The following is a 15491-nucleotide window of genomic DNA, read 5'->3' as shown; positions in this document are numbered from 1 at the left end:
ACAACCAATAGGGCATCTAGGGCAGGATCCTCCATACAAACAGGTGGAGAGTATCTAGATGAGAGTGTCTGACACAGCTGTTGTATATGGTGAGGAGATCTGATCTGCATGGCAACTAAACATACTGTCTTTGAAGATGAAGAAGATGTATAAACCACAGCTGTCTTGGCCACCACTGAGCATTCAAAATGCCACTCACCCAGTCCTGATGGAGTTTGGTGATGACTCTGGTCAGAAGGAACAGAGGGAAGGCATACAGTGTAAGGCCAAAGCAACTGAAGAGGAAGGCATATCCTTGCAACCTGCCTTGGCATGCCCTGATCCATGTATTCTTCTACCATTCTACTCCCAAGAAATAGATGGTCTTTTGCAGAAAGCAGCTGTTGAGTCTGTACTCCAATTCAAAGTTCATTGAGGGGGTTTCTCCTGGTACTTTATCATCACTGAAAAGGATGATGGTCTGAAAGCAATTCTACACTTGAGAGGTGTATACCTATATATTCATACTCGGTGCTTCATGATGGTGACTTTATCATCCATCCTCACATGGATACAAGAAAGGGATTGGTATGCCACATTGGACCTAAAAGATGCCTACTTCTATATTTTGATTCAGCCTTATCACACATGTTTTCTGTGGTCTGCTGTAGGAAGAAAGGCATACAGGTTTCAAATTCTACCATTCAGCTTCAGCACAGCTCCTCAAGTGTTTACAAAGGTGATGGCTGCTGTGGTGAATTTTCTTCAGCTGCAAGATGTCATCCATACCCATACATAGGCAACTGGTTAGTTATCACCTCCTTTAGAATCCTGTTGCTACAGCATGTACAGATAAATTAGACTGGGACTTTGCCTCAATAAGGAAAAGTCCAATGTTCAGCTGATGAATCCAATTTGGTTCATTGGGGCGATCTTAGATTCCACAGTCCAGGCTACTTTCGTACCTCTTGACTGTTTCAACAGTCTATACAAATTGGTACTGAACTGACTTCAGAACTAACATCTCAGGGCATGACAGGGTCATGTTACTCTGGGCTACTTGGCATTAACTACAATGGACGTGGAGGATGCAACTTGAATTCAATTTCATTTGATGTTGAATTCCCACAAGTCCATGGTGATTGAGTTCCATGTCTGAGAAATTCTGAAGTTGATCATGGAATGGAGGAGAAGGCATTGGTGGAATAGTGGGTTGATGATCCAAGATGTTAAGGATGGAGAGAGGTCTGGATGGAAGCATTGATGATCTGGTGAAAAGAGTCACCAGGCTGTTGAGAATGATGAGTAGCACAAAGTGTGGAAATGTGGTGGTCACAATGTTATCTGACAAAAAGTCAAAGTCAGTGCTTGGAGGTGTCACTGGGCTTCTTCTTCATCAGTCCAGACTTGAACTTCTGGCCATAAGCAGTGTATTTTTGAGCAAATTATGTAGCTGGCTGGTAACTGTGTTAAAACCAAGATTTTGATGGGCTGTATGGCCCTTTGAGTACTGTCCATACTTGTGGCTTCCATACTAAAACCTAGAGGAAGACTGGACAAGAGGGTTGAATATAAATTTCCTCATGGTGAACTGCATCTTATGAGTGTGATCCAGCCTGGAGTCAGTCTTTGAACTCACCTGGCCAGCAACATTGAATAGAAGATCTTCTATCACCTTTTAGGCTTGGTCAGAAAGGCCGGATGATGGAAGCCAAACATGGTAAGGGAGAGCTATTAGCTTGGCCATGACCCCCCCCCACACACACACACACAGTCAAAAATGTGCTGAGCAATCATGATCTGATGACCTGCCAGCTTGTATTCCTCTGATTGTAGGAGAGAAGCCATTCTGCAACCTTTGTCCCTAATGTGTCCTCTCCCAAAGGCGTTGGTTGTAGGCTCCCATAGTATCAATGGCCATTAACAGTCCAAGGACGGAAATAATGGTGTCATTTACTTTGTTATACCGATAGGAAGAAGCTGAATCAGTGTCTGATCCAGAGTAGGAGTGGCATCTGGAACAATACCAACATCTGGGCTGACACAGAAATGGAATCACTGGCAAAGGTTTTTGTTTCAAATCAAAACTCAAGCTGAAAAAGAAGCTGTAACTCTAATGACAGAAGGCTCCTGTATTTCTCCCTCTGAAACATGATCGTCTGACTTTCTGTTCTAGATGGTCTCCATCACAATTGTACACTAAGAGAAGCCGGCAATTGACACACAATGACCTCATAAAAATCTATCTCTGAGGCAACTCTCTGAAGAGCAGTAGATGGTTCAGCTGTAGCCATAGCTTCAGCCAAATGAGACAAAGACTGAGGCAAAGAGTCTCATTTTCATCTCTTCTTCTTATGCCTGTGTTTCAAGCCAGCCTGCACTTCAGTCTCAAAAGATCTACCTGGGGTCAATGGACAATGAGATGACACACAGACTGCTCCACCACCATACTTGGGGCCTTCCATTTAGAGGTATCCATATTGGTCAGGACTGAGACCATCTTCTCCACGCTGGACTTGAAGCTGAGGATCAATGCTGAGGGCCCGCTTCACCTTTCAAAGGTTGCTGATGCATAGGCTCTTGTGATTTCAAGCCCTGTTCGTACAGAAGAATTTTAAGGCTACATTCTCTGTTGTGTCTGGCCTACAGCCTGAACACCACATAGTGTGCACACGAGGCAATGATATGGGACACATCCAAACACTGAAGGGAGCCCTGGTGGCACAGTGGTTAAATGCTAGTACTGCAGCCATTCACACCCACAAAGTTGTGAGTTTGATCCCAGGCAGGGCTCCAGGGTCCACTCAGCCTTGCATAAGTCGCTAAAATGAGTACCCAGCTTGTTGGGCAACTAGTTTACACACTGTAAACCACTTAGGGAGTGCTTAAGTACTGATAAGTACTACAGAGATGTACTTGCTATTACTATCTCAAATGCCCATCTCAGCCCAGAATCTTAGCACTGCATTTGACATACTTTTTAAAAGAAGCCAGTGGTACCAAGAAAGCCCCAAGGGCTAGCATGGCTTGAAGCCCACTGCGATCTATTCACAGAAAACGTTTTCCAAATCTGAGCATGAGAATGTTACTCCTGACGAGGCAGCTGCAACAGTGGACAAAAAGGAACTGGTGGGTTTTGGCAGGAGCCCCTTATATAGAGAATGGCAGAGGTGGGAAAGGCTACGGCCATAACTCTTCAGAATCCTTTAGAAAGAGGCACTGTGCAGGTACAGGATAACCCATTAGTGAGAGTCAGAAAGACCATAAAGAAACAGATGTTTATGGTATAAACCCTTTTCATTCAGTCTCAAAGGTGCTACAATACTCCCTCAGCTATGCCGAGAAAGAGACAGCTAAAGTGGGAATTCTCTTGTTAGGCCAGAAACTGGTGTTAATATTTAGTATGGATCAAATAATATTAAATAAACCATAACACTGTAAATGTTACTTGCTTGCAATAAAACATGAGACTGTTGGAAAAAATATCCATTCTTGTGTATAATTATGCTTCTCAGTGTAGCATAAGATAAAAGTGAAACAAGCTTAATTTTTTCAAAAATCCTTGGGCAGACATCATTTTAGTTTTAACAGAAACCAGACTCACAGACATGGCAGTATGCTGCAACTCTTCCTCACTCTGAAAGTGCTGCAGGAATTTTTCGCTGTGTTTTGCAATGCAGATTTCCTGTGGAAACACAATTATTATTTTTTACTTGTACGATATATTTCACCATCAGTTTGGATGAAGGACCAAATGAAGGGAGGGAGCAATTTATTGTTGGCAGGTGACCTCTACGTTGCTGAAGCTTCCTGTATGCTGATGTTAAGTTCCAACATTACAAATGCCTTGTTAATGTGTACATAATGCCAGGTTTTTACCAGTTTTTCAAAAGTAGCAGCTTTTTTCCAGCTTGCTTCTTCTGCAATACATCATGAGCAACATACATGACAGTTGCTACCAATAAAAACTCTGTAAAACAATTCCAAATGTGCATATTATAAGTCATTGCTAGGAATGTACCTATGCTATACAAGGGATGTTGAAGTGCCATTATATTCAACATCAGTTTATGGTTAGGGCACTTTATGGTTAAGTTCTGGATGCCTTTTTTTAAGGATAATTAGGCAATCAGCACTTAAAATGCCCCCACAAAAATGGCAAAGGGCTCAGAATGCAAGTCATTTTGAGCAAATTAAAAAAAAACATCTTTTGTGTATGGAACAGAACAAGCGAGAGCACTTAAGTAACTTCTCTATAGAACACAGTGAAACCTTATCTTCTATGCAAGTTGATTTTGGTAGGTTAGTTAAAAGGAAATAGATCTTAATGAAATACACATTGATATACAAATAACAGAAACTGGACAACTGAACTTACTAAATGGCTTTGGAATCTTTTATACTGATGTGGTGTTTGTATTTCTAATGGGGTGTCTTGTGTATGTGTAGACATTTTCTGGAATTTGTAGCCTCAGCTCAACTAGACAACATTCAGAATCTAGTGTTTACAGAGATATCATAATTTGATCTGTAGTACTTCCACTACATACATTATCATTAATTCCAACAGCATAATCAGGGACGTAACCAAGGGGGGGGGAGTCTTGGGGTCCGGACCCCCGCCCTTCCGTTAAGATAAAACGAATGGTGTGTGCTGCTGCGCCGCTGCACCCAATCCCCATTATAATGGTGGCACTTAGTCTGGACCCCCCCCCTTCCCAAAATCCTGGCTACGTCCCTGGCATGATAGCTGTGAAAATAATTTATGTTCAAAGATGGAAGGACACAGTTATTCCAGTGTGGGAAAATTGGCTGATGAAGACAGTTGAACTCATTGAAATGGACAAATTGACAATTTTGATTAAAGAGAAATCTTTGAATAATTTCAAACTGATTGGGAAATGTGAAGTCGAAAGCTATCATGACCAGCATCCATAGTATTTTGTGGGTTTTTCGGGCTATGTGCCCATGTTCTAGAAGAGTTTATTCCTGATGTTTCCCAGCAGACAATGATCACTAATTAAACAGACACTAATTCTTTTTGCATATCCTCCCACCCTGAGGCCTTGCCATTCAGCAACAGAATAATGCACAGATTACCACGGTCACACAGGGTCACACATTACACACACACATATATATACACACACACATATATGTGTATGTATAGCTCCCACTCTCTTCCATGCCCGCATTCTCTGGAGATGCCAGCCACAAATGCTGGTGAAACATCAGGAACAAACTTTTCTAGAACATGGCCACATAGCCTGAAAACCCCACAAAAAAATTAGAAAATGTTTATTTCTTATTTGCAATTACATTGAGGATATACATTAGTTTTAGATTTTGTAAAATGAATTTTGTTTATGTAGTAAAGCAAAAGGTATAGAACTGTTTAAAGCAGTGATCCCTAAACTCTGGTCTTCCAGGTGTTTTGGACTTTGGCTCCCAGAAACCCAAACAAGATGGCTGAGGCTTGTGGGAGCTGAAATGCAAAGACCTGGAGGATCAGAGTTTGGAAATCACAGGTTTAAAGGAAGTGTAGTTAACAGGGGGACGTAACTATCAGTTAGGGAAGGGGAAGTCAGTAGTGTCTGTTAGATATATTTATTCTCTCTCTCTCTCTCTCTCTCTCTCTATATATATATATATATATATATATATATATATATATATATATATATAGAGAGAGAGAGAGAGAGAGAGAGAGAGAATGTATTTGTGGGTTCTGTGTTTAATTAAAAATGAATTTTAAAAAAATAATTCAAACAGCATGTAAATCTAAATATATTATAGAATGTATTTGACCATATTTATTCATTGCTGTGTTGATTTACATTGTACAATCATCGCAGAACATGATGACTGTAGCATGAAGATATTCTGCCAAAGTTTATCACACTAGCAAGATTCCACGGGAAAACGAGAGTTAAATGAGATTTAAAGCAAAAAAAAAAAAAAACACTTGGAAATGCCCAAAGTTTATCACATGACGTTGCAGTTAACATGAAATAACAATCCGAATGCAAAGCTGAGAAAAATGGCAGCTTTTTACTTTTGGAACAACCCAAAAGTTAAAAAAAACTGCAGTTTTTCTCTGCTTTGTGTTTGGATTAACTTCACATTATTTCACTTGGGCAGTCCCTAGTGTGATAAACTAACCGAATTTGGAAGTTTGGATTAAATTTGTATGTACTTTAAATCACATTTAATTCCCATTTTCCCGCCGAATCTCCCCTAGTGTGATAAAAGCTCAAAGACAGCATTCTGAGCATCCCCTTCTTCTTCCCAGCAGATTCTCTTTTTTCTACATCAGCCTCTTTAATACAAGTAGTTTGGTCCAATGAAACCAAGAAAATTGCTCTGTAGCCAGCAGATGGAAGCACCAGGATAACAATAAACTGTTTTTATAGTGATCCCATATCAAGCTGAGATCAAGACACACCCTGGAAGATAATGCAACATATAGCAGCTAAGAGTCAGAGTTTTGAAGTAACTACATTCAGCTCTCCACATTCAAAGGGGTTAGGGGTGTAAGACCCCCACGAATGGAGAAAATCACGAATAACACCCTCCCACTAAACATGGAAGCTAGTTAAAGGGAGGGGGGATGAGGAAGAGGAGCAGGCAATGTGCACTCCTCTTCTTCCCCCATCCTCCCTTCCCTTTAATTGGCTCCTTACTTCTTTCCCAGGTGGATGGCTGCCTGCCTTGTCCAGACACCATCTACCTGGGAAAATGGCTGGGAGGGGGGATGGATCCAACTCTGCAAACCTCTGTCTCGGGCAGATGGCTGCCTGCTTGCCCAGGCACCCGTCTGCCCAGGAAAAGGGCTGGGAGGGAGAATTCATCCCCCCTCCATGCCCTTTTCCCAAACAGATCAGTGCCAAGGCAAGGCAGACAGCCATCCACCCAGGAATGAGGCTTGGGGAGGTGGATCCATCCCTCCCCTTTCCTGGACGGATTGGCGCCCAGGCAAGGCAGGCAGCCATCCACCTGGGAAAGAGGCTTAGGGTGTGTGGCTCCATCCCCTTTCCTCAATGACAATCTACACATTACAGAGATACTGTTGGTAGAAAAACCTTTCAGCCAAGAATTGGTATGTGGTCTGCTAGTAGGTTCAGTTGTTGGCGTGGCAACCCTGGACCTAGCTTTGAGTCTGCCTACATTAGTCTCAGGAGCCAACTGTAACCAGAAGAGTCAAGAAACAGTTTCTTTGATAGGTGTCTCATTTCAGCCTCATCAAGGGTCTCATCTTCTCTCAATGAGACATATATCATCTACTTGATTCACCTGTTCCATCAGACTGTAATTGCATATTTAATAACCCACTTGCTGCTCTTTAAAAAGGGTGTGAAGTCACTTATCAATCAGGACTTTGAAACTGTTTTAATGCTCAATGAGTATTGTGACGATTTACATCATTTTATTATTTAGATTTATTTTAGTGATGTTTATTTTATTCAGCACTACTTTTTAAAGGAAAGCAGGATAAAAATTTAATAAATAAGAAATGCGGTACACCATTAAATGAAATGAAATCTATTAAATGAAATCAATTAATAATACTATTATTTTATTGTTACTGTGTTTTTTGATACTGACATTTATAAAACCATTTCATGAACTGTTTGTTAAGAAGTGAGTGATTGAGTGAATACATGACTGTTTTACCTTTTTATTTCTGAGGTAGGCTTTCTTGGCTGAAATGCGCCCACGCCTTGCTTCTAGCTGCCGGACTTTCTGTTGCAATTTCTGTAACTCTTCTCTTTGCAAGTGTATAGATGCTGCCATATCTTCTTTTTCAAGCATGGCTTCCATACTTTCATAAGTATCATAATACACTACTTCCTCTCTTTTCTCTGTTGGAAACAACAAACAATTTTAAACATACACACAATCAAACTTTACCATGCAGAGCAGCCTTCAGAAGTGATAAATAAAATGATATCCAATAAAATGGTTCAGTAATATGGGAATGGCAATCACAGTACCAGAAGTGGTTTAAACATTACCCTAACACTCACCTTGCCCTAGAAAAGAAACAACTACACACTAATGTAGATCCAGCATCTCACAAGATGTCAACTGTAGTCTGACCAGAACAGAAAACAAAAGCATCTAAAGTAAATGACACCAGAAGTAACTGAACCTAATGCTTACATTTATTATTTTGCCATTCAAATATGAATATTGGGGTAATCTATTGGATCTTGTGTGCAGAAATTCCATCAGTTGAGTATATGCAAAGTAAGGAAAAATTCATCTGACAACATAATTTTATTTTTGTTGACATCTCTAATATCCTAGATGAAGAGAAAAGAAGCCAAAGTAAAACTTTTAAGGCTTCAATTCCATATACAGCTGGAAATAAACCTTACTGAACTAGTGCAACTCACCTATGGGTAAGTATCTTAAGGATTACAGTGTACAACTTATTCTAGAACTAGAGAGGAAAATTTGCAGATTCAAAAAATAATATTTGGGTTACTGAGAATAATCTGCATTACAGCAGCCTACAGCAATTTGTTCAACTATAAAAATGTAAAGTGAATCTATGTCACCTGAAATAAGTCTTTTAATGCTTTCAAGCTGTGCTGTCAGCAGTAGTTCTTCACACTTCAAAATTTCAAACTGCACTTCATACAACTGAAGTTGCAGATCATAATAATCAGCTTCAAGCTGGTCCAAATGGGCTATGGCTTCTGTGCCACCTTGTAAGCTTTGCATCTGAACAGGGAAAATGACAGAGTTACAAGAAGGTGATCTAATAAACCTCAACAATGTCATTAAATATCTCCAAAGTGCCACATCAAGAAATAGAAAATAATGTAAAGATATTGTAAATTAAATAAATGGAAACACATTATTGCTACATAAACACAATTCCTTAGGCTGCAACATATACATTTACCTGGGAATGAATCTCACTGTATTCAATGTGTCTTCTTTCTGAGCAAACATGTTTAAGTTAGTTCTACATCAGTTAGTGATAACTTTCCCTGCTGTCTGGTAAATACTAAGTTCAATCAACTAGGATAAATAAATACATTTATTGTAAATAAATACATTTCGAAAGGTTCTTGCTCAAAGACTGTGGTAGCAAATATGAATCACTTTCTAATACATTTAAATGAGCAACATAATCATAACACAGTGATTTAAAAAGTTAATTTGGAAGCATAGCTCAATTGTTATGGCCTAATAATAGACTAAGGGGCTCGACAGATTGCCTCAAAAGGGCGAGCAACAGCTGGTAATTCATTAAGACCTACTACAAATGGTTAAATAGTCCTCTGTTGCTTATTTCTGTAGAAAATTCATTTGCCTTCATTTTGATCTTAAAAGCCTTTGCCAGACAGTTGCTTTTGCTGTTATTAGCCTGCCTTTCCCTGGCCCTTGAGCACCAGATTGGGCCACGGCATTTTCACAGCACAAAAAGAAGTGGCACAAAGCAGCTCCTTTTTGCACTGGGAAGAAGGTGCTTTTGCAGGTTTCTGCGGCTCAGCATGTGTAAACGCTGTGCCGCATAAATGCCCTGAGGCCACCATCCATTCAGCTTCCCAGTGGCACGGGAGAATGCTGCTGTCTGAATGCCACATCTTTTTTGCTGGTCTGTACTGGCCCTAAGTCACTGTAGCCTGATCTGACATCTCTAGGAACAACCTCACACACAGCTGTGTGTCATGAAAAAGTGCAATTTTGAAAAAGAATGAACAAAAAGCAATGTTTGGTGACAGCAAATGTACATTATACATCTGCAGTTGGTATTATTTAAGTATGATACTCTGGCTACAGAAGCTGTGTTCATCTATGAATGAAAGGGATGATTTTTGCCAAAGAAACAAATTAGCTCTCCTGTCTGTAGTCTTTGTGTCATCTCTCATGCTGTGAAAGTCATTCATTCACTTCCCTGCCTTTCTTTCATGGAACTCTGTTGGATCAAAAAATGTTCCATGAATGGAAGGACACCACCAGATACAACCCAAAAATATAAATATAAGAAAAAGACAGTATTGGCTTGGGTATCATGGAATTTCAGTAGGAGCTGGGGAAATCTCCCAACATCCTTTTCAAAATGTAAGCTATTTAAAATGCTCTCTTACAGTGCAGTCCTAAATACGTATGTTTAGTAAGAAGAAATGTACGGTATATTTACTGGAACTCAGACCCAAACAAATATTTATATACTTGCAGTGTTAGATACAGTACTAACTAAGGGTTAACAGTGTCTGTATACCCATCCTTTGACAAAATACAAAATGCATATTTTAACTTAGGCCCAGTACAGACTGGCGCTATGCGCCAGCCTGAGGCCAAAATTAGGTCTTGGGACAGTGGAGCATCCACACATTTACAAGCCCTGTTGCGTTGTCCAGGCACCATCTTGGCACACGCACACCCAAACGGCGCATGTGCTGACTATGTGCCTCGTGCACCACGTCCAAATGGCAGTGTACATGAGGGGCATCATCATGGCGTGTGAGTGCGCCAATGTGTGGTTGCCACCCCTTTCTGCCTGCCTATCAAGCCCCCTAATTTGAAATAAATTAACAATAAATATATATAAATACCAATGCTAGGAGAAACACACAGTAAAAACTGGAGTTAAACTCAATGTTAATCCGAAATAGAGTGGAACTATTAAAATGAATGAGACCTACTGTACATAAGTGATGCTTAGCTAATACCTTTCAAAGAGTCTATCCTACTTGAGAGTAACATTAGATTTAGCATTATGGGGTGAAAGAATCTCTCCAATTTTAAAGGCATAATCAATACATAAGCAGATGGGAGAGAGAGACCATATTAGATAATTTATGTAGCAGTAGAGCATTTTGTACAGAACCAAGGCAGCTGGTACACAATCACAGCTAAATATGTAGGTTGAATGCTCTCATACTTATAGCTCACTAGAGCCATGACACAAACAAGGTAATTCTGTAGTCACTGTTTTTTCCAGTTTTATTGCCTCCAGTAAAAAAAAAAGGTAACATGATACTATGAATAACGACCTGGTAAGACTTTTTAAAAGACTGATACATGCCACATAAATACTAAGTTTATTATTTTGGAAAACTACAGAATATATCTCCTCAGAAGTCTATTCCTATAATGAAGTACTTATTGGTATGAAAAGGGTTGAAAACAAGCCCAAAACACAATTTGTGAATTTTTCTTCCATTAACTTATGAAATATATTCCTACTTTTTGCAATTTTTCATGAGGCATAAAGTGGCACAAAGTATTAGTGCACACACAGGACCTTTCTACACACTGAGGGATGGCAATATACATTATGCTTCCTTGGTACTTGGCACAGACAGCTTTAATAGCAGAGTGAGCTTTTCACAGTCCCAGCAGGCTGGCGCTTTGGCACAATTTCTTGTTTGACGATCAGCTTCCCTTCCTAGTAACGTCACCAACAGAACCTAAAATTAGTTTTACTTGTCCTCTTCAGTGTCACCATACTACCAAATGAGACAAATTATGTGCAAATGTAGAAAGCAAGTGATTTTTAAAACACACAAATTAATAAATTTCTCCTGATAGCTCAGCCAGAAAATAACTATAAATCAGTTTTAAAAGGTAAGCTTTATGAGGATTCTTTGGGAAACATTTTGGTCAAAAATGTGTTCCCTGCATTCTCAGCTCAGCCCACAAAATAATGTCAAAAGATACCATTCTAGGTATTCCAGATATTTTACACATTTAGAGAAATACAAAGAGTACTCAGTGATTTTGAGTTTCTGGTTGTCACCACAATGACAAAGAGCTTGGCAAGTAAACTGCAACACCATCTGGTGTGGCTTCAGGAAAACCTTTAATTGTTCCTCTCATAGTATAAACACTAATCTTTCATGTATTTGTTCACAAGTGCTTAAAAACATAAACATTTATTTTTAAAAATATCATAAGGATCTGTTTCAAAGATAACCAAAGAAAAATGTTTGAATATCTTTGGCATCATATAAAGCAGAAACTTTTACTACTGGTGTTCTGTTGTATTAGAAATATGTATATGCCACACTTTGGAGACATGTTTTTGGACTATAGTTCCCATAGTCTTGCAGTCAGTCTAGGGTCAGGGCCACAACAGCTTGTCAACCATCAATCACTCTTCTAAGCTGTCACACTAAAGGTGGGAATTGCCATCTGGCTCACAGCTTACTTAGCCCTGCTCCAGCCCTTCCTTGGCACAAGTGTGATTTCAATACTATGGCCTAATTTCTGCTGTTAGTCTTGACTAGAGAAGACCCACTGAATCATCAGGATTTAATCACACAACAGTTGACTCAAGTGGTATACTGTATTTGTAGTTAACCAACAGGAGGCCAGTCTGTGCCTGGCAGCTAATTACCTTTTGTTGGTAACTTGCAGGGTCTCCTGACAGAGAAACAAGAGCAATGCACTCCACTGGGAGCTGGCTCAAGGTGTCATGTGCCTTGAAGTGGTGCCACTGCAATTTCCTCTTCCAAATGACAATCCAGGTTCATAAACCAGTTTGAGCTGGAATTACCTTGCTTCATTAAATGATTGTTAAGACTAGCCACAGTTTCTCCAGGATTGGACACAAGCATAACACCAAACTCTAGTTAGTTAAAGAAAGAAAGGAAAGCTTCCCATTTCCTTCCTTAATCTTTGCCATTATATTTCAAAGAACTAAAGCATCTGTTTTGATGAATATGAATATCCACAAAACAAAGCTTCCAACAATATAAAGGCAATAATCTTGTAACTCAACTTGGAGCAGGAAATGACCAATAATCAAAAGCACATCTCCACAACAAACCTAAAGTAACTTTCTACTGGTTTAACTATGGGCCAACACACACTGCAGAAATAATCCAGTTTGACACCAATTTAATTTCTATGGCTCATTGCTAGGGAATTCTGGGAATTTTACTTTCGTGGGACACTGAGCCTTCTCTGTCAGACTGGATTATTTATGTAGCATGTTTTGGCCCTATAATTATTTTTCTCTAAAGTCTCAAGATGTCATCTGGTGAGGATAATGAGTATTCTCTACCATCCATCCATTAATCATTGATCAAGACTGCTGCACAGTGCAGATCATTTTTTAAAGATCCCCATGTGTAGTACAGATCTGTTCCAATTGTTCAGACAAAATTAATGTCTGGCTACTATAACAATAATACAGCTACACATGGTGCATGTTTTGAAGCATTTTCTTTTTTTACACACAAGGATAATCTCCAAGGGAAGTAAAACCACACCCCAAAGTGTTCCATTATCAAGCTTTTCAAATTTTAAAAGAATATAAAAGTGAACCAAACCTATAGAATCATAGAATAATAAAGTTGGAAGAGACCGCAAGGGCCATCTAATCCAACCCCCTGCCATGCAGGAAATCTAAATCAAAGCATCCCCGACAGATGGCCATCCAGCCTCCGTTTGAAGACCTCCAAGGAGGGAGACTCCACTACACTCTGAGGGAGTGTGTTCCAGTGTCGAACAGCCCTTACTGTCAGGAAGTTCCTCCTAATGTTGGAGGTGGAATCTCTTTTCCTGCAGTTTGCATCCATTGCTCCTGTCCTAGTCTCTGGAGCAGCAGGAAACAAGCTTGCTCCCTCCTCAATATGACATCCCTTCAAATATTTAAACAGTGCTATCATATCACCTCTTAACCTTCTCTTCTCCAGGCTGAACATCCCCAGCTCCCTAAGTCATTCCTCATAGGGCATGGTTTCCAGACCCTTCACCATTTTAGTCACTCTCCTTTGGACATGCTCCAGTTTCTCCACATCCTTTTTAAATTCTGGTGCCCAGAACTGGACGCAATATTCCAGGTGGGGCCTGACCTATTAACACTTAGTTTCTGCATGCTTGAAAATTAAATTCATTTCTTTAAAATATTTGATCCATACATTTCAATAGATCATAGTCATTCTTGATCATTTTATACTATGTTTCCAAGGCATATAGCGATTAACAAGTCAATTTTTTTTACTTTTAAGTCTCTAAAAATAAATCAGTACAAGCAATTATTGTGAATTTTCATCTACATTCAATGTAGTACAGTGTTGTACAAATACAATTCCTAGATCTTTAACCAATTACCTCTTCTTTCAACGCATGCTTCTTCTGTTCTAAACAAATTTCTTTTGCTCGCATCAACTGCAAAGTCTCCTTAGAAACTGCATACTGGAGTTTCTCCATTCGTTCCACTGCTACTGCCCATGCTGCTTTACCAAACTTCTTCTGGTCAGCTCGCATTCGATCACACACAGCTGTTGTGGGGGAAAATGAAACAACAGGCTTATTCTACCCAGAAATACTTAAAATGTTGTCCTATAAGTTTACAAATTCCCTGTTTATTTTGTTGAGGGCCTGGAGCAGCAATGACAGCTTCAAGACTTTATGACATTAACACTGTCATCATTTTCAGTCATGACTTTCCAGTTTATAAATACACAGCTTTAATCACACCCCAAATATATTACGCTTGTTTAAAAAGTTCTTCCTTTCTAATGTGGAAAGGGCTGAATAACTTTCAGTCCCAGACTCTGAGATAACAGATCAGAAACCTGTCCTTGCTGGTCATGTAATTCTGGAAGCGATAGTAAAAAAGAAAAGAAAAGAATTTCTCTACACTCTGGGGCGTATGACACCAAACTTCCTAGTCTGATGGTATAACAGATCCATTAAGTCAGGGAGAGAGTTCAGTCACCTCAGATTCTTGGCTTCTTTTACTTGCCTTCAGACAAGCACCCTCTCTAACTGCATCTGTCTCAATTCCTTGCATGAACAATTTTGCCATGCATATTTCTTGCTTCTTCTGAAGGCATTATGTCATGTCCTCATCTCTTCCACACCAAAGCAAGAGCAACACAAGAAAGAATAAGGAAGGAAACCAGGCACACTGTCAATATTTTCCATCCTGCTTGGAACCCATGTATGATATACTGCAGGAGTCAGGAAAACTGACTGCAGGTCAAGAGGCATTCTTGTCACTGCAGGTCCATTCCTGTGGACCCCAGGGCCTCTTATTTCCCCCCCTCAAATTGTATCTCAACATTTTCTAGGAATATTTTTGACACTCTCAGCTGTTTTCAGCCAAAAAGAGGCCTTTTCAAAAAAGAAAAAAATAGGAAAGAATTCAGATGTCAACTTCTTTTTTTTAACTTTTTAATATTTTTTATTAAAATAAAACAAAATAAAATACATGCTCAACACAACTTTCATATCACAATTGAAAAGTTATCACCCTTTCTTTAGTGTCTGACAATAAATTGAACATAAACCTTTACTTCCCTCTTTGCCTTGGAACCTTGTCTCAACATTGTTAATTGTAAAAGTTTTACTCTTCTCTTTTTCCCCCCTTTCTATCTCTATCTACCTTCATGTATCCCCGAAGTATTGATCTTAATATACCAATCCCAACAAACAATAATCATACATTGAATGCATTTGGCTCATTGTAATCTGCACCCTCCATTTGGCTCACTGTAATCCACACCCTCTTCCACTATTATTGTACTGTCTTTTTA

General features: G+C 39.5%; 1 protein-coding gene across 1 annotated transcript in view; it reads right to left on the bottom strand.

Moving 5' to 3' along the window:
- The window catches only part of JMY (junction mediating and regulatory protein, p53 cofactor), a 60414-nt gene that overhangs the window by 14458 nt on the left and 30465 nt on the right, over positions 1-15491 (bottom strand). The window contains exons 5-8 of the mRNA XM_042451346.1: positions 14062-14231; positions 8544-8709; positions 7654-7841; positions 3584-3664 (exon numbers count right to left, since the gene is read on the bottom strand). Of these exons, the coding sequence (XP_042307280.1) occupies positions 3584-3664; positions 7654-7841; positions 8544-8709; positions 14062-14231 (605 nt within the window). The remainder of the gene's footprint in view (positions 1-3583; positions 3665-7653; positions 7842-8543; positions 8710-14061; positions 14232-15491) is intronic.

Source organism: Sceloporus undulatus, chromosome 2 (genome assembly GCF_019175285.1).
Source record: "Sceloporus undulatus isolate JIND9_A2432 ecotype Alabama chromosome 2, SceUnd_v1.1, whole genome shotgun sequence".
NCBI classification, from domain to species: domain Eukaryota; kingdom Metazoa; phylum Chordata; class Lepidosauria; order Squamata; family Phrynosomatidae; genus Sceloporus; species Sceloporus undulatus.
The sequence above is the reverse complement of the archived record's forward strand: the minus strand, read 5'-3'. Positions and strand labels throughout refer to the sequence as shown.